Below are 20,911 nucleotides of genomic sequence, written 5' to 3' on the forward strand. Positions count from 1 at the left end.
TTCAGTCAAATTCGGAAGTTTTGGTCAACTTTTTGGAGCATGTCGACCAGTAAATTGGCAGTTTCGGCTCGGATGTGGTTCTTCAGGTCCTCGAGAGGATTCGTGAACGATCGTTATAAACCCGAGCCTTCAGATAACCGCGCAGGAAATAGTCACAGGGGGCTAAATCAGGCGAGCGTGCAGGCCAGTTTAAGTCCCCATTCTGATAAAGCGGCTGTTAGAAAAATACGCTTCCACAGATGTCTTGACCAAAGCATGATGGCAACTGAAAGCATGATGTAACGATACTTCCCATTCAGATATTTTCGTTGAGCCTCTCCTCACCACTCTGTGATGCTCCGCACTTTTTGCGCGCCAAATTAAAAAAAAAAAGGAAGTTCCGGACCTCCACCCTGTACCGAGGTAAGACCGGAAACGCCAAAGCAAAAGAAAGTCGCCAAGAACAAGGTCGAAGTTGTACGGGGTATGGGGATGGTCAAAATCGTCCTAGCAAAACGGCTCCTATAAAGCCCAGTAGAAGTTCTTTGGCTGGGACTTTTTTGACCACCCTCCGTACTGCCCAGAACTCGTTCGTTGTGACTTTCATATCCTTCTCTCATTCTTCATCAGTATCTGAAATCTTTCCTTGACGGTCAAAGGTACAACAGCGATGATAAGCTGAAAGAACATGTTTCCACGTGGTTGACTAAACAGGCGGCACATTCTAGGAATAGGATACACAAAAATTTGTACAACGCTATGACAAATGCCTGGAAAATCACGGGAGCTATGCCGAAAAACAGTGTAAGGGTGGTAGAGTAAGGGTGGTGCAGTGGATTTCTTTGCTGTAACTGAACTTGGTCTTCTTTCATTTCAAAACGGAACTTACTTTCCGAACATCCCTCGAATTTGCACGGTTGTGACCTTTTTGCGCAGATATTTGACCTTTACTCCTGGAATTTTAAACATTGTTTTTAATTGTGATATATTCGAATGCAAGGAGCCATTATGTATCGTAATGTGAAACATCACTTTTCTAAAATATATTTATATAAACTTGAAAAAAATTGATTTGTACATGTTGCGGTTGATACCGTTCGATCACGCCCGCAACACACACAAATCATTGCTTTTAAAATACAAGAAAACTTTTGAGATAGATGATACTTCATATTTTATTTTGTCCTCTGGCGTATCCCCGAAAATAGCATCCATTCTTTCATGTAGCATCACTATCGGCGGATACTTTTACCGCGAGAAATTTGACGCCCAGTTTGCCCACCAGTTGGAGGCACCTGGGCTCTTTTTCATGCGAAATCGCTCTAGAAATTTAAGTTTTCCAAAAACACTCTTAGTTGATACTTCATATTTATAATGCACAATTAAACTTCAAAGCTTACAATTCAAAGAATTAAGTGGAAATGTGTGCGTAAAATTGCGTCACTTGTGCGATTGCGTCACTAGCACGTGTATTCATATAGAACTAAAAAATCATTATATATTATTAAAAAATTTACTTTTTCAGAATATGTCAGAAAGACTCGCTGAGAACGCTCATGATATGTGGGCAAAAAAGAAGAAAGAAGAGTTAGAAGCATTAGGTACAAAACATTACATGTTTTCAACTGAAATTATTACTCTGATTAATGCTAGCGTATTAAGAAAGTGAAGCATTCTCCAGATTAATTTCTACGCCAATGTGGTGTGTAATTTTGTTTTCATGACAGGTGGTGGCATTCACCCGCAGTTAGTACCATATGATCTATTGACGGATAAGGAAAAACGAAAAAACCGCGAGCGGTCGCAAGAATTTCTAAAATTTTTGCAGTATGAAGGTTACAAAGTCTACAGGTATGTAAAATTTTCTTCTCTGTACAAACAGCAGTGGCTATAAAGACAGCGAATGCAAGTTTAAAATTGTATATTTTTTCTTTTTTTAAGCACGTGTATTCGTGAATCTTATTCATTTTAAGAGGACATGGTGCTTTAGAAATCAAAGGTCAATATATACATTACGAAAAGCAAAATCCTGTTTAAAAGTTTTTATTACTTATTGATTACCTGCTAGTTACACTTTTTCACCTCTTTAAATTAAATTTTCCGGATGATGTTTTTATTCACTAAATTTCTTGCAACCTAAAGGCTATAATGCCCTAAAATTCAAAGTACTTCTGTTCGAAGGTAATGAATTCGAAAATATTTTGCTTCTTCCACTTGGACAATGAACTAAGTTTTCTCTTAAAACTTACAAAAATTCAACCCCAGCAAAATAAAATGTATTTATTAGTAGAGAAATATCAGTGTTTTGTGTAGCTAAGATCTCCCAAATTCTGGATACGTGAATTTATTCCGTTGAAGCCTTTGTTTAAAACAAAAACCAAGTTCAAGTAATAAATTTTCAAGGCAACAAAATAGGTTATTTTTATTTAAAAATGATTTTAAAAACGTTGTAGGCAAAAATTCTCAAAAAGAAAACAAAGGAGAACAATTTCGCTTTTCATTTTAGCAAATGGTGCCAATCATAGTAGTTTAGAACAGGTTCGCTGTAGTCAACACATTTAACCATTGTAAAAGACACATTTTAATTGTTTATTACTCTTTTTAAATACTTACAATAACGGAAATAAATAGATTAAATATCTCTATCATGCATATGAAACAAAAATGGCTCTATATATTTCCGGGATCTCGTTTTGAATTCAGCTAACTGCCATCTGAGAGGAATGATAAGGAAAAATAATATGAACCGACGATTTTGGGTTTCAGTTTAACACGAAGCAATTTCATCCACTTTTGACAAAATAAGAGAAATGATTGTGCTTAAGACAAATACAAGGTCCGGCTATTAATTTCCAGGACTGATCTAACTGCATTATAAAGAAAAGTCGGAAGATGGCATTAATGATTGCATATTGAATAGAGATCCTAAATACGGAGAGAGTAGACAACTTTGGAACAGCGACCATCTTATGTCCAAATATGCTCACTCCCCGTAGACCGTAATGCATCTTCTACCCCAAATACCACTGTTCATTGTATTGAAAAAAAAATTTGAAGCTAGTTATGATGTTATGAAATGAAACGTGCAGATCACAAATATATGTTTGTTTTCTATCTTTATGAACAAATATTTGAGAAAAAAATTTTCTTTGTACGCGCTATGACGATACGAAACGATTGGCGCCGGATTGCCAGCCTTGGCGCTCACTCCGTTTAATGAAAATACGACGAGGGAAAAAAATCAGTCTGTTCTTCAAAGGTTTTATGTCTTCTATTCCGTGGGAAAGCTAGAAATTCACACAGCGCAGCATTTCGAGCTGACAACACTTGGACTAAACATGGCGGATAGCGGCGCACCGTTGTAAAATCTCTCTGTATATAGGATCTCCAATATTGAACAGTGTTTTCTTGCGCATGTGCAGTGCAATCGGCGTCATTCTAAAGTAAGTGGTTCTAGTGGAAAGGCGCATTAAAACGTAGCTGTCAAATTCCTGTTGTCTAAGGGAAAATGGAGCAAAGAATTAACATTAAATTTTGCTTCAAATTGGGCAAGACAGCTGCAGAAACATACAAAATGCTGAAACAAGTTCGCTTGAATTCTTGAATGGTTTAAACACTTTCGGGACGGGAGGGGCGCAAAAGCGTCGATGATAATCCACGCGCAGGTCAGTCGCAGTCCGTAAATGTAGAATATATTACCGCTAATAGCGTTTATAACTTACATCCACCATGAAAATAACAATTTCCGTCTGTTGAGATCAGAAGACACTTATTTAAAAGCAAATCTTTTATTGAAAATATTATAACATACATGAATTTCATATCTACGATCTTTGTTGCTAACCAAATTAACGGCATAACCTTCTAAAGCAAAAAAAATCTTGTTTCCTTAACTTATAAGGACAGAACATTTGCATAATTCAGTTCACGGTTTGCAGTGATACTTTTCACTTTAAAAATATATAAGAAAATATGCAAATGTACTTTCAAATGTACGTACGAAAAACAATCAAATTAAAAAAAAATTCTAACAGTATGCACGCTGGAAGCAATTGAAATGTTCACACTATGGTGACAACAGGAATTGTTAGAGCTATGTTTAATGCTCCTTTCCACGAGAACCACTTACTTCAGAATGGCGCCGATTGCACTGCAAATGCGCAAGAAAACGCTCTTTAGTATGCAACCATTTGCGCCATCCTTTCGTTTTCTTAGTTACCTCAGTACTGGAAATTAATAGTTTCTACTGAAGAATCTAGGATCGTATTCTACTCCAAGTAACAGAAATCCATAAGTTGAGCCGCCTAAATTGTTCTGTCAAAATATTGAAAAGGCAACAAAATAACAAATTTTGTAAACCAATTTATTGAAATCATAAAGAGTCAAAGTGAACTCTCAAAGCAGCAGAAAATGTAGTGTCGCGCAGTTCACAACAATGAATAAAGGACTGCTGCACTGTCAGGGGAATGTAATTGCTCTTTTTATTTGTTAAAGTCAGTTAGGAATACCCTGTGTAACCAAAATCTATTATCTGAGTGAAACTCAAAAACCATATTACTAATTGTATACTGCAGTAAAGAGGAGATTGGTAATAACATGTCACTTTTCCTTAGAACAACTCACAAGCTGGAATGCAAAATTAGTAAGCAACTCTTGTTTAAAAAAGAAAGTGTTTTGTGTTGTACTGTAGTCGGAAAACGTTTTGTTATGCCAATTTGTATTTTTAGAGATGGAAAATTTGTAGATATTTACTACTATAAGAAGTGTTTTCCTTTGTTAGAAACGTAGAATCTGTAGATTATAATTATTAGTTTTATTTCGACTTAACTAACTAGATTTTTGAAATACTTTTTGTGTGAAGTGGTGTGTATTTTTGCCACCAGGTTGCAAAATGATAGTTTTGTATTTTTTCAACAAGTAACGCAATTAGAGACAAATGATTATTTTCAATGCTTGACTTCAAAATGTAACATTTTCTAAAAAATAAGTGAAATATTTTTAAAAACTTTTCACTATTTTCTCACATTTGCTGCACAATATTAAAAATGTAGCTGCACAGAGTTTGTTCATTATTTTTTTCATCATTTTTATTTATTCATTTATTTAATTATCTATTTCCCTGCTCACAATAGCGTATTTTTCTTTAGTTAGCAATTTTTGATACTGCTCAAAACATACGAATACCGTAAAATTAAAATTACTGTCGTGTCGGATCAAAAAACTGCTGCTTGAAAAACTATCATTTTTTGCAAAAACTTAGCCGTCGCTAATTAAAAATACAAAAAATATTTACATTTAGTACCTCAATTTTAAAGATAACCTAAAACGTTCTAAAAAACACAAATACAAGCACAAAATTCGATGCATTTCAAAATTAATTTTTATGAAATAAACATGCAATCGGTTAAAATATCTTTCAAAAGTTTTTTTTTTTTTTGTTATTGTTGTAAATAAACCATGTGATGTATTAGAAAGTTAGTAACAAAGCTTAATATAACCAAAAGCCATTGTTTTTTTGCCTCCAGTCATGATGATTAATATTCGGTAATGTTGCAGTTTGTTAAGGTCTTCGATTAGGGGAAAGCCTTTACATTTTGAAGTTTTTGAAAAAATATTTTCAAACATATTTAATGCACTAATGAAGACTCACATCCTCTTTCACTTCATATATTTTTTAAACCAATCAGTTTTTTGTAATACATATATATTTAAAACAAAAACATTCTTTCTGGAAATGAATTTCAAGTTGTACTGCACATATTTTGATTTTTTAAATGTTGAATCAAGGTTTGCTGATGAAATTGAAAAAAAAAAAAAAAAAAAAAAAATCTAACGTAGTTGAAGGCGTTACATAATTTTTTTCCACTTCAATTTATCTCCAGATTTTGCATCGTGATTAGTGATTACAAAGCATGACGCTAGAGCATGTTTTAGAGCATGTCTTTTAAATAAAATGCTTACTTTTTATCCACCTTAAATCTTGCATGTATTTATGCTTTCCAAATTTTTGCACTTTAGAAACTAGATGAGTTATTTCTAAGTAGAATTTGTTTTTAGTGAATAATTTATAAAATAATCAGAATAATAATAATATATGCTATGAAATTCCTTTTATGTACACTTTTAAAGTGTAAATTTAATAGTTCTAGATGAATATGCAGGGAAGCGAGTCTCTAAAGGGTTTTCAAAGCAGTATTTATAACGTCGGTTGTTAATAATTAAATGTCGAGTTTCAATGAGCTTCAAGACTAAGCGTGTAAATCAAAGGAAGAATTTCAACTATATTGTATACATAGCCAACCAGGAACAGTTTTGTAGTTAGCAATTAAAGTTACATAGTGTCCAGTTACAAATCCAATCTTATGAGGCAGGAAATTGTATTGTATTCGTATCACCAAGCGTATTTGCAATAAAAATTGCTTACAACTGAACCAATCTATTAACGTAAGGCTTTCTGTGAAAATCCCTTAGAACCGAACGAAAACAATGTTTTAAAGGAAACATTTACAATGAAATTTTAAGTATTGAATTAAATAGAGAATATACACATATATATATATATATATATATATATATATATATATATATATATATATATATATATATATATATATATATATATATATATTTAGAGGTAATAACATATATCATTACTATTGTTATAAAACATGATTTTTAGACTCTTCAGCCATAGTAATTAATTAGTGCTTTGTTAATATTGATATTCAAGAGGGATCCCTCTTGTGATGCATCAAGAAAGTATTTCACATGCCAAAATTTGCTCATTGAAAAACAAAAAAAAACGCAGAAAATAACAATACTTTGAAAATATTACGCGACGAAAGTTACAGTTTTAGCTGACTCAACTATAGATATTTAATAGGATTTCAAGAGCTTGAAATTAAATTCTAATAATGAAATGAATAACTAGGTACTGAAAACAAAGTTTCCATGATGTGAAAAGCATCCAAGTAAACTTAAATCCATGAAAAGCTCTGCATCGTATTTTTATTTCAAAATGAAATTAAAATTTCACGAATATGTAAGCTACAAGATATTTTCTAGTTCTTGTTAAAAACATCATGGTGTACGCCTTTTCATGTTTCTTTTGTTAAAAAAATCTAATTTTTGGAAAGCATCAATTTTCTCATGCTAATATTCCCACATTAAATAGCTATAAATGAAATTTGAATGATTTTTATTCATGTATCCTTCAAGTTTGATTAACTGTTAAATTTTTCTTTTCTTTCTTTCCCGACTTGTTTTGTGTTGTGTTATGTCTTTGCTGTTAACACTACATCCTCATCACTCGCTTTTTTTTGCACACAAATTTGTTTTCTTGAACCATTATCCATTTTGTGCTACAATAACTCGCTATTGATGCTGTTGGTATTTACATGTTTCTAATTTCCCTCTTATTACCCTAAACAATAATGGGCTTGCTTCCCTAATCCACCCTTTGTCTTCTTAACGACATTTTGCGGTGTCGCATGTTTTGTCCTGTAACTTAATCATAGGCCGGGATTCTTTTCCGATACTGCTGATAATGCCCACTCCAATAGAATTGCAAGAAAAATTGCAGGCGACGAAGGAGTTCCTTCCACCCCAGTGGCTGAAGAAACACGGTTCGCTTCATCCTTGCTTGAGAAACTCATTCAGTACATGGATATTGTTGCAGTGAGTATGAAACTGCTAAAGCCAAGCGGAAATTACAGCAGAAGAATGAGTTTCAAAACTTCAACAAGAGATGTCAAATTCTTCAGCAAAGTAAGTATTTTTATATCATTGTATTAAGTTTCATTGGCTCACTTGTTCAAAAGTTGAAAACGTATTTCTCTTGGGCTTTCATGCCCTTAAGGCTAACTAACACCAGATTACACTATTACTTAATGTAAACATTTCTTTTAAATTTTGCCGTTTGAAAAAATTCATGTTCACCTTTTAGGTTGTGTTGCCTTTAATGGAAAAATATTTCTCTTCGCAACGAACGTTTTTCCTAGCTGCAGCAACTACTACTGCAGCAGCAACGAATATTGGAATATCGACAGTTAAAGAAAAAGAAATGGTAGCCAGGTTAGTTTTAGGTTTTTTATTTTTATTTATTTATTTATTTATTTACATAATATTTAAAAAGAATATTCCCTGTATTGCAAATATTTATTAAATGCAGGTTGAGGAGTTTTGCACGTATTGCATAAATTATTTGAAATTGCTTCTCAACTATCACATGTCGTCTATATTTTTCTTTGTCATTTTCTAGCCTTTTCTGCAAGCTAGCTGCAATATTGCGTTCAAAGATGAGTGTTTTCGGTAGCGATGCAAGAATATCCGTGAAGTGTTTGCAAGTATTAATAAGAGCAACTGATGCAAAGTGAGTATTGGAAGTTTTTTTAAAACTGGAAAATACATTTTGCTTTAATGTTGAAAAATGTTTTGAATGTCAAAAATTATTAATTGCAAAGATACATACTAAAATGCAAAATACAACATCTTTGCGTTTTAATAAAATATGTTTGTAGTGACTGAAATATATATGAATTAATTGATATATGTATATGAATGAATTTAAATATATGAATGTATTACATAATTGAAATATATAAATAAAAAAAAACGTTTATTCGTGTTATGGTGAACCTTCAATTCATCTTAAACGTTAGAAATAGCATAGATCTTGAATTAAAAAATTGTATCAAATTTTATTAAAGACCTGTTTAGTGTACAAGTTTACAGATTAGTACAAATGTTTTTTCCCTTAATATGTGTAATTGGTACAAATATATTTTTTGTTAGAAAAAAAAATTGCTATTCAGCTATGTCTACTAACGCACACGGTAATGCTTTTCTAGAACAATAGCCAAAAACTGCCCTGATTTTGTAAAGACATCTATGTTGACATTTTTCAATCAAGCTGCTGATGATCTCGCACAATTGGTTCAAAATTTATCCCTGGGTAAATACAGTCAGTTAAGAGGAACTACGATGAAAACGTCATCATCACTAAATTACATTCAACTAGTTCTTTTGCCTGTACTAACAGCGTTATATGATCATCTGGGTGCCAATGAATTTGGAAGCGATTTAATATGTGAGTATATATTAGATTGCATTTATTTCATAATAATCCTTTGAATAAATACAAAAAAAACTTAGTATTAATTGTTTGAAATTATTTTTATTACTTTTTTCTTTTTGTAATAATTCATATTAAAAGAAAAATATTAAATGATGCCTTTGTTAGATAGCTAATTAAGCACGTTTAGTTAATCGTTAAAGTGTTTTAAAAAGGACTGAATATGCATTTAACTTGTATTGCAACATGCCGCAAAGGAATATTTGGCAGAGACCCAAACGTTTCTTTAGCTTAAGACGAGCATTACGAAAGGCAACAAAATAAATATCTTGCGAATTGAAGATGAGTTTGGTTGTAACACAAAATTTTCATTCTTACTTAATATGGCCCACTTTTCCGGTTGTGTCCATCCTGGTGAAAATTCAATTTCATCTGACCTGTTACGTTATACAGGGTGTTTCTGTACTCTTGGGCAAAACTTTGACCTGATATGTACTATCACCCGTTTAAACAATATAATGTAAAAAATAAGGGTCCCAAACGTCTCCCGAAAGATATAGACGCCATGAAAGTTTAGGGTACAAATTTTTCAAATGATCTTAAATCTTTCATCTAAATCTTTTTATGAATATTTTATTGAAAATAAATTTTGAAGATTAAGTTTTAAAAATGCCGATAGAGGGTGCTTTAGACTTTGGAGTAACGAACGACTATTTTTACCGCTATTTTTGAATTTCATTAAATGTTTTCTAATGCTTGGACTTAAACTTAAATTTTGAGTTTAGAATCTGAAATGTTGGGAGTGATTCAATAGCGAAAACTCAACTGTCTTCAAAGGTTGAAATACACTTTGTCACAAAAAATGTATGCATCAAGAATAAATTGAGCTGCACCCAACAAACGCGGCAGGAATGCAGTTTGGTAAGAGATGATTTTTAAATTTTGTCGCAAGTGAGGGAAAGGGGTAAGCTCGCTATGCTCGTACAAGATGCGCAGATAGGTACGATTGAAAGTGGGAAAGCTTGTGTCAAATGGCACATCAAACGAAACTATCGAATTGTAAGGACGCTATTGTGACTAGGACGACCTTATAGAGGTATATGAACACTTGTTGGACTTTTAAAAGGGACGTACTGTAGGTCTCAGAGAAGCAGGTTGGTTGTATGGGCGTATCTGCAGCCACCTCGGTGTCGGAGCGATATGGGAAGTAACTCAGTGTAGGCGAAAGTAAATGAATCGCTCCATTGCGGTCGGTCAAGGTATTCTAGGAACAGAAATGAGCACGAAGATCGCACATCATAAGATCGGCCACTACCACATCAACAAGGTCGCTAATATTAGTTCCATTCCGTTTGACGCCTTCCAAAAAAACTCATGGTATCGAGAAAAACAATCCAGAGTAGATTGGAAGACGCTGGCATCTCGAACTCTCGTCCATTGCAATGGATTGGATTTTTGTCGATTGGATTTTCGCTGCACTTCATTAGCTTGGTTGTGACAGACAGGAGGCGTGTTATGTTCAACGATGAATCCCAATTTAGTCGCAGTGGTCATAGGTAACCTATTTCACTCCGTACAACGCACCACGCCGTGCTTTGTCATGTATCGCTGTTAGAGAAGGCTACTTACGGTTTTGTAACCTTTATTGTGACATAACTTCTTGATGAAACAATCTTTTATTCTGAATTCGCAATCATTTCCTTATTTTCTTATAGACCACATGCATTTTAAGTTTCGAGAAGATATTTCGTTTCCTTCTGGGTGAATGTTTTTTTTTTTTTTTTTGGTGACTGAGTGTATTTCACTTTCTGAACACATCTCAGTTTGTGCGACTTAAACACGCTAAATGATTCAGATTTTGAGCTGAAAATTTCGGTAAAAAGCGATTCAAAAATATCTGTAAACAATAGTTGTTTGTTACTCCAAAGTCTAAAGCCCCCTCTATCGGCATTTTTTAAACTACATCTTCAAAATTTATTTTCAAGAAGATACTGATAAAAAGAAAGATTTCAAGAAATACTGATGAAAGAACTGATTTAGCGAAAACCACAAACGTATCGACCGTTTTTTTTATGATCATTCGACATTTTAGACCTTAAACTTTAATGGCACCTATCTCCTTCGGAAGACACTTGGGACGCTTATTTTGACATTTTATTGTTTATCCTGATTTGTACCATCACCCTTTAAAGTTTTGCCCAAGAGTTCAGAAACACCCAGCACAGTTTTAGAGTTCCTAAAAACAATCTATATGCTAGATTACATTTGAGTAAAGTGCCTGATAGGTAGTTTTTTTATTACATTGCCTTTTAAATGGTGTAGTTTTCTTGAAAGAAAATAATTGCAGATGTAGACCCTAATTCCAGCACCGCACTCCTTCAAACGGTCTCCTAACAGAAATTCCGCAAAACGGAAACTGCTTGAGGGAGGACTTATGATGTGAATCCGAAGCTAAATGCTACCGATTTGTTCTGAAATAAGAACCTTCGTCATGAAGTAAAACTAAAATCGTTATAAAAAAAGTTTAAAATAATTAAAACGGTTCACTATGTTAGATATTACGATGTTGGATGCACAAGCATTTATCAGCTCAAAGAAAAATAGATCACGAAGAAAGAAACTAAGTACTATCTACAGTAGCGTTCTAACAGACGTATCAATCAATTATGTGTTCTAGAACTTTCTAGGATCTTGAGTAATTTTTGGAGAGTGAGCAACTCGACCTCAATTACATTATAATCGTCAAATATTTTTCATCTTGCGTGAAAATTTAAAATTCGATGGGTGAACTATTCATTGAAAACTCTCTTTTCCAAGATAAAGAAAATATTGTCTCTCCATTCAATAAAAAGTTTTGATTTCTAAATAAAACAATCAAATAATTAATATTATATGCCGTTTGAATGTGATTATTTTATAAACTTGTGCGAATTGTTTCCTTGGTAATTTTTTTTAAAAATCAAGATATGATAAATTAAAATTTTGGAGAAATAAGGACTAATTTTTTGGAGAGAGGGGAAAGGGGTGGGGTAATACTCATGACAAATTTTTGACACAAACCGCAACATAAAAATGAATCGAAGCTAATGAGTGTTCCATAAAACTCATTTGACTGGTGGTCTCTTTCTGGCCTAAACCGAATTTCAACTGCTCGCGGAAGAGAAAAAGAACTTTATCAAATACAACTTGTAAAAAATATGTTCATATAATGGTTTATAAGCCTCAACTTTGATCTGTACCGCGCCAATTACAAAAGCTCGGTGGGCCGCAGTTGAGAGGTTCTATAGTGCAAACTATTCTAGCCCACTTACTAAAAATATATATGTTTTAAATTAGTAGACATTAATTTAAAACTGGAAAATCGCCCGTCAGAGAATGACGGATGAAAATTGCTTCTACATTTGAACGAAGCAGTTGACTGCTTGTTGATATTTTGATACTTGAATTTCTTCATTCTCGTAAAATAAGTCTTACCAGTAAACCAGTAAAGTTACTGGATACATTTCAGCCTTGTCAAAATAAAACATTTCCCATGTAAATCATTACTAAAAAATATTATCAAAGTATTATGCCGTGGCGTGAATTTCCTTGTTAGTGACGTCAGGAGCGTTACTCGATCAGTGAGTTCGCTATTATATGTATGAGGATAGTATTTAAACTAATGTGTTTTCTTTCTCTTTCTAGTAAATGAAGTCCAAGTTGCTTGTTATAAAATTTTGAACAGTCTCTTCACTTTAGGAACAAAGGCAGAATTAAGCAACAGTAGGTGAGTAAGCAAAACTAGATTGGCTATATCTGCTACACTATTAAAACTTCAGGCTAGCAGTTTTGAGCGTAGTATCGCGAATAACTAATACCTAACACTTTTAGGAAAATGCTGCAGTGTTTAGCTAATATTTTACGTATACAAAGGCGACCTTAATAACTCTGGGTATGATTTCACATCAAATATGTTTTTCTGTAATTCTGAGTTTTCCTTTTAATTAACACTTTGAACTATTTTAGAGAAATGCTACCAATCGTGAGTCCCCACAGAACGGCACATGTCACTTAAATTCCTATTTTATGAGTATTATATCAAGTTGGAATCGCTAGAAATAAATTCGCCAATTAAAAAACGGTTAAAAGAGAACAAAACGTTTACAGTCAAAAAGCTGCGAAGTACTTTTAAATCAATAAAAAGGAATGCTTAAAAAAATCACAACATCAAATTTCACGAAGAAATAACAATTAGAAACCAGGGGGAGTATATTTTATAAAATTTCAGATTCTCCCAGCTCTAAATTGCTGTTGCAATAATTCGTTTTTAGACTGGACACGATTGCCTCTCTAAACGCCTGTATCGCATTGGTATTTATAATAGTCCCAGGTGTAATTTACGTAATAAAAATGTAGAGGTGGGCAAAGAATATCCGCTCAAATGCTTTTCATTGAACGAAGGGAACCTATGTGCCAGGGAAGCCATGATGCTGACATATCGTCACCTCAGAACAACAGTAGGACATCTAATCCCAGAAATAACGCAAAGATATCTTACTGTTGCATTAATGCGACGATATAGTGTCTGAATTGTTTAGCAGTTCATGTATCTATAGATAATTTTTCTCCATTGAATTGATGTACTTTTATTGTTGTAATATTTATCATTTTACTCTGCATATTTTTTAATTTGTTATCATAGTTTTTTAAATTATATTTTTCAAGCTATAATCTCATGTATCTGCGATACATGAATCACTCTGATGTAGAATCAGGTGCTTTTGCAATAAATGAACAAAGCATTGTATCATCTTATACTGTTCTTTCTGCAAGAATTCTCCTGCTTTACTAGGGATGAACAAGTCTTTAATAACAGTTCTTTGTACTATAATTCTCCCACTTTACTAAGAATCAACACTTCTTTAATAACATTACGTGGGTTTGTGGCCCAGCTGTTTTTTTGTGACATTTTAAACTGTTTTGCCATCTTGAATTTTCTTATACTAATACCCGTTGAATGTCAGTTTTAAATTCATCTTGTATTAATAACATTTCCTCCCAACATTTTCTTTCTGCCTTTTTTTGTACTATTTATCAGTTTATATTAATTACAAGAAAACCCGTGGAAATAATTGTATTTTACCTAAATGTTTAAAGAAACTTTAGGTAAAATACAATTATTTCCACGGTTTGCCGTTATATACCCATTTCTTTTTGCAACCGGCAAATCATTATTAATTTCTGGCATGAATTTAATTTTTAATTTTCTTTAAAATACTGTGCATTTAAATCGCAGAACATTTCTTTTCCCTACTTCTACTTTAGTTATTATCAATAAAAGTGGTCTACAATCACACTAAGCCTTCACTATATATTTCTATGTGTTTTGCTTTAAGCTTTATGTTTTGAATTATTTTAGTTTTATTTACACTTTTATGACTTTTTATTTAATTTTTATTTCATTGCTTTTAGGAAGTTCATCAAAACTGAAATGGGCAGGTACATACTTTTTCGTTTATGATTTCCTATTATTTTATTTTAAATATTAACTTTTGTGATTACCACACGTATTAATTCAAAACATTTGATTCAGTTCTTAAAAATCTCAATTGTTAGGTACCAAACATAATTTATTTACCTATGAGTTTTTTTTCTTTTTGTAACCGCACACGGGCTGAATATTTTAGTCCTTTGAAATGCAGTAAAAATTTTAAGTATTTGTGAAACATAAATTCTTAAAGTAGTTTTTCCTTTACAAAATTTTCTTTGCGAAAAACACAACTCTAAAAAGTCGGTTCACTTATTACTGCTCTTTTAAGTTGAAAACTCTGTTTTCAGGTATGATACGTTTCTTTTTCAATAAAATGTTTTTGTTGCAATGCATTTTTAAATCATAGCAAAGAATATAGCATATAAACGAAAACAATATACAGATTATTCACAACTTTGAAGCATTGTGTTTACGATATTCTTACCTCTATGCAAACGATGCTTAATAGATCATAAAAAGTAATGTGCTCTATGAACTTATTAAATAAGTTTTATCCTTAAGCGTAGTTATAACCTCGACCATAATCAGAAAGTACATTGAATACGTGAGAGTAAAATTAAAAAAAAAAAAAACAATGTTTAAAAATCTCCAAGAATCATAATAAGAATCACGTTTGTTTTAGAAGAAAATGTGTATTCTTTGCAAGCGAATGACGAACAGCTCGCAACAGCATCCAGAGACTGCAATCCCGATATTCTAAGTCCTGGGATTGCGGTGCTCAATATATCCGAAAAATTAATGTATTTTGCTCTTTGAACTGATTAAGTAAGTTTTATCCTTAAGCGTAGTTATATCATAAGCCATAGTTAGAGAGTACGACATTATGGAATACGTAAAAGTAAAAAAAAAAAAAAAAGATAATGGTTCACAATCTTCTAGGATAATTATAAAAAACACTTTCACTGTAAGAAAAATTGCTTTTAATCGCAAAACCAAGTTGCCTCAGCGGAAATTGCAGTATAATGCAGTCAATAACAGAAAAGTTATTCAGCAAAATATAGTTTGCAATTAATATTGTTTTCGCTATATAAACAAGCATTCGTCCTTTCTCAATATACATTAATAAATGCTTTTGTTAATTATTGTGACAAAACATAGTGCAAAGTCACCTAATGTGACGGTACTTAGTAATATGGGGTTTTAAGTGTTTCTACATGCACTTAAAAACTACGAAGAATGTCGGAACTAGTTGTCTAAGAGTTGATGCTTTGTGTTACGACCAGAAACAGTGGTGTGAGCTGCAGATGCGGCGGTTATGCTTGTCACAGCGCTATACAATAATCATATTGAACCGTACTGATACATTAAAAATTATAACTTTACAAGTTATCGTTTTCTTCTGTATTAACAAGTTTTTTCAGCTTGAAATAGATATACAAGTTCAAGTATAATTAACGCATGTGGTTTAGAATAAAAATCATCCAGGAAAAAGTCGCATAATTGGGTAGGATGCATGATCGAGCAAAATACGCAATATTAGGGGAGGCAAGTTTCTTGCTCTTCAGAAAAGTAAGAGTGGAGAAGTTTAAGTGAAGATAAAAATGGTGTTGTTTGCGTTCATTGCGTAAGGTCATCTTCAAATACTTGGGGGCTTGAGGGTAAGTTCTGTGTCGGAAATACCTCACACAGACTCATATATAGTGCCGGCAAAAAATCTTTACATTTTGCTGGCAATTAAAAACTTTATATGCAGACTTCTTGACATGACTTTGGCCTAAATTGTGGCCGAACATTCGGTATGCGCCTAAATCACTAGATAGTATGCCAATAAAATCATGACAAGAATTTTGCATATAAAGTTTTTAATTGTCAACGAAATATAAAGATTTTGCTTTTTGCCGGAAATGTAGACTGCGCAAAAGTTTGTTATTTGTTGAAACTACAAATAGTATATTTATAAAATGCAAATAGTTGTATTTTGGTATTGTTTTTGCGGTACCCCATAGTAAGAGGCATCCTGTGTAAACAAACCTTTTCCCATTAAAAAAAATCATAGCTAATATTTTCTATTTAAGCTTTTAAAGTGAAATTATTTGAATTCCAGAATTTTGAACTTAATTTTAAGCTCAATATTGTTTTTTTTTTTCTGTTAAACATGTCAGTTGAAAGTGACACAAGCAAAAGGTACCCCATATTCGGTGACTTTACATTAGGTAAAACCAAAATATCCCAGTAAAGTTCCATAACTCAATTTTCATTTTTTTTTCCTCAGGCATCGACCTGCTCTTGGGAATTGCTTAGGTGCATTTGCTGGAACATTTCCTGTGGCATTCTTAGAACCTATGCTAAACAAACACAATCAATATTCCATTCATGGTCGACTTCAAGAAACTTCATTAGAAGCTCAAGGTAAGCACGAATTTACACCCATAACATCAAAAACGACCCTTTTTAAGAAATGAAGTCTCTACTTATGACAGCGATCTAAAGTTGAAATATATTCCCTTAAACTCTGAATTGTACTGCTAACACAGCTGATTGATTATAATTTTTGGAGAAAACTATTTACTTACAGTATAAAAAAAGACCAAATGTGTCTGAAGGAATTCAGTTGCTTAAAGTAACGTCACCAATAGTTTACGATTGTACAAAGAATATAAAACAAACGTTGTTGAAAAAGATTTCATATTTTAAAAATTTTATTTAAAAATAAAAGATTTATAATTACAATCGAGTGATTTTCTTTCTTTTATAATGGAAAATTAATGAGTCGCAAAATGAGCCTCAATTATTTGACCCGCATTTTACCTATCTACAAAGAACTGCTCTGAATAAGTTGAAGAGGTTTTCGTTTTAAACGGGCTCATAAAGAGGCAAACAAACAATTGTGCGCTAATTTTAGAAGAGCGTTTAAAACGTGACAAAGCTGTTTTTGTGTTTTACATATATTTCTTCATTTTACATTTATTTCATTTGAAGAATTGAAGTTGCTCTGAGCTCGAAATTTAAACCCACTGAAGTTTAAGAATAGGAATGAACATTAAGTAAAGTCACTGCGTCTTGTTAAACTGCGTATTTAATTACTAAAAATCGTGAAAGAAATTAATGAAGATGGTCGAATTTGTGTGTGCGTGAATGACCAAACAGAAATATATAAAAGCATCAACTATTGACATATTTATCGTAGGATAGCGTTAACTATCACGAAAGTAATGGTAATGAATTTTTGTGGTCATTATAGGAAAATGCCATTGTGGATGTAGTATATAGCGTATAAAGTGGAAAAAATAGTTGAGTGGGCTTTAAACTAATGAGCTTGCAGTGCATGTATGCCACAGCGTCAACAAATAACTCGACACGATCTACTACCAGTGTTTCTATAGCTGTAGTGTAAGGGAATAAACTATGAAGTCCCAAATATTGTTCCAAAGAAAGTTCAAAAATATTGAATTTGACGAGGACAGAGATTACTCTAAAAAAGCAAAAAGTAAATTATTGCAAATAAAAAAAGAACCGACTTCAAAAAACAAAGAAGAACTGAAAAGGAAAAAATAATTGGTCATACTTAAATACGATTTCCTACCCAAACGTATAAATCAAATTTATTTTACAATTCCAGTACAAAAATTACTTTTTAGTACCAGTTACTTTTTAGTTCCTCTTTGTTTTTTGAAGTCTGTTCTTTTTTTTATTTGAAAATAATTTAATTTTTGATTTTTAGTGGTGTAAATATAAAATAAGTACGTAGGGTAAAGTACGTGGTACACTTCTTAAGTACATCTCGAATGAGATAGCGTCAAGCACAGGAGTCTGAAAACAGCTAAAATGAGTAAAATAGAGAAATAAATAGAGCACAGCGTCTCGGAGACTTCCGAAGACTGTGAAGAAAGAAAGGCTTTTTCAAATGCACAATTATTTACAAGGAAAATTGTCTTCATCATCAGTTTGCCTTTATCAATGTATGCTTTCCGAAAAAAAATCAAGAGTCACTGAAAAACAGCAGAAATCGCTTTAACTGTGCCCATAGAATTTCAAGAGTTTTCTTGATTTTTCAAGGATCAAATCTTCAGATACTGACCTGATGACCATGGGATCACCTGGGAAGTATATATCTTTTCAAACGAGAAAAAGAATTTTACAAATTGGTCTATGCGTGTTTGAGTTTACGGAGGACATACATAAAAAGATTCCGACGAATTGAGAACGTCTTTTTTGAAGTCGGTTAAAAAAAGGAAAAATCTTAATACGCGTAACATTTTATACGGTTGGCACTAAAAACTGATCTTTGTTCCTCTCCAGGATTTATTTGTGCACTAATTTAATTAGAACCATTTATATGTCAATGGTTTCCTAACTATTTTATATTTCACAATAATACGTGTCACGTAACTCGCGAAAAAAGTCACATTTATCTTTACTTGGCTCCGTTATAGATCAACAGCACACTAGAAACAGAGTACCCACTGTGATGTTGTATATATGAAGAAAAAAATACTACTAGAGCAATGATGCTAAATGAAATTCCTGTTTGCTTCGGAGGAGTGTTTATTCAAAACTTGCGATATGACTACTAATGATTAATACAGGGGAAATATTTAGGGGGGTACTCCCCAAAGCAAGACCTCCTAAAAAGGAAGAATACCCCTCAAAACACCCCCATCGCGCCACCCTTAAGGGGGCACCCCTGATAAATATTAATGCTTTTTGGCACTTTCTTTAAAAATGGATTTTATATTTAATCGGTTTAATATTGAAATTAAATGAAGGTTATTGTTTTTTGCAAAAAACTTTTTTATAAATAACAAATATGGTGAAGCAAAGTTTTGGGACCTAAGTTAGATCCCTTCTATCCATTAAACAAAAAAACTATAAAAATCGTTTCACTAAGTGAGACGCTATGAATTTTAAAACAACAAAGCGCGAGTATGAAATTTGAAGAGTTCATTCAATTTCTCTAGGATCCCTCATCCGGATTTGAAGACCATTAGACAACCGGGAGAAGTATACCGTTTCAAACAGAAAAAGAATTTTCCTAAGCTTGTCCAGACGTCTTCTAGTAATCGGGGGGGAATAGTACATAGAAAAATGCCAACGAAATCTGTTAATTAGTATTGCCATAACTGCAAATTAAACTGATAGCATCATGAAATATTAAATCTAGAATACTTGTCAAACTTCAGAAAACGGACACCAGTTACGATATTTTTATTAAGGAACATAAATTTAATCGTCGGAGTGGGAGGGGAGAGGGATATTTTTGTCTTCAATTTTCCTTGAATTGAGCACTAAATATATTTCAAAACTGAAATATTAAAAAAAAAACTTTAATGAATAAATGAAGTTATTTATTAGCAATTTTTTTTTAAATATTAAATTAAGTAACTCAACTATTTTCGTAGCAAAATACATTTAAGTTACTGATTTGCTACATGAGTAATAAATACATTAGTAGGACTATAATTAAAATTAACATTTGGCGCTGCTAAAATCAAACATCCCGATGCGTGAGAATTAAATATTGTTCAAGACAAGATTCCTCCTTGGAAAAATGCACCGTTCACGCCAAAACCACGTGCCCTGTGACGTTTCGTGCAGCTGACGAAAGCTGATCAACGTAGCCACAACTTCTGAAATTTAAAGTTTCTTAGATTTCTCCGAGACCAATCATCAGATCCGGACAAAGTTAACATGGGACTATCTGGAAAGTATACCCTTCCAAACAAAAAAATAATTTTTCCAATCGGTCCAGTACTCTTGGAGCAATACGAAAACATACATAAAAAGTCGCAAGACGAAATCATAACCTCTTTTTATTTTGAAGTCGGTTAAAAATAAAGGTTTAGCGTTTCAGCAAGAGTCTGGTTAGTCCAAGAACTTTTAAGAGTCTCTTCACACAGTCCTCTTCTTCACAGATTGGCAAGATTTAAAAAAATTGTGATTTTAGAAATCTGTGTCAAATTCCTGTCTTTTTGAGGCTCTAAGAAGCCTTGATATTATGGTCTTTTATGGAACATTTCGTCAGACACGAGTGTTCTTACCCAAAATTACCCATATGTGCTCCCTATCACTACAGGAGAGCAGCATTTTATATCCTGCATTGCGCCAAATGTGATTTCTAATGATGTTCAGCAGATTTGTTGTTTACATCATTTACGCCAAACTTTCTTTGCAGCTGTTATGGCCGAGTTAGAACAGAGTATGCCTACGTTAGATGACCTCATGTCGCAAGTTGAAAAATTTGTTAACGGAGGTGGAAAGTATAGTGAAACGCCAGCAGTTATAGACGTGATCATTCCTCTTCTCTGCAGGTAAAAATACTTCTTTAAAAATACTTTTTTCATAAAATGCATGCCTACTTTGGCGAGGAACACAACTCAAAAAAAAAAAAA

General features: G+C 32.8%; 1 protein-coding gene across 1 annotated transcript in view; it reads left to right on the forward strand.

Moving 5' to 3' along the window:
• Positions 1-20,911, forward strand: part of LOC129219096 (ryanodine receptor-like) — a 295,024-nt gene that overhangs the window by 172,637 nt on the left and 101,476 nt on the right. Inside the window, 10 exon segments of the mRNA XM_054853416.1 lie at positions 1,505-1,580; positions 1,707-1,830; positions 7,542-7,746; positions 7,925-8,052; positions 8,240-8,350; positions 8,829-9,067; positions 12,737-12,818; positions 14,504-14,530; positions 16,795-16,931; positions 20,695-20,830. Coding sequence (XP_054709391.1) covers positions 1,505-1,580; positions 1,707-1,830; positions 7,542-7,746; positions 7,925-8,052; positions 8,240-8,350; positions 8,829-9,067; positions 12,737-12,818; positions 14,504-14,530; positions 16,795-16,931; positions 20,695-20,830 — 1,265 coding nt within the window.

This window comes from Uloborus diversus, chromosome 3 (assembly GCF_026930045.1).
Source record: "Uloborus diversus isolate 005 chromosome 3, Udiv.v.3.1, whole genome shotgun sequence".
Lineage (NCBI taxonomy): Eukaryota > Metazoa > Arthropoda > Arachnida > Araneae > Uloboridae > Uloborus > Uloborus diversus.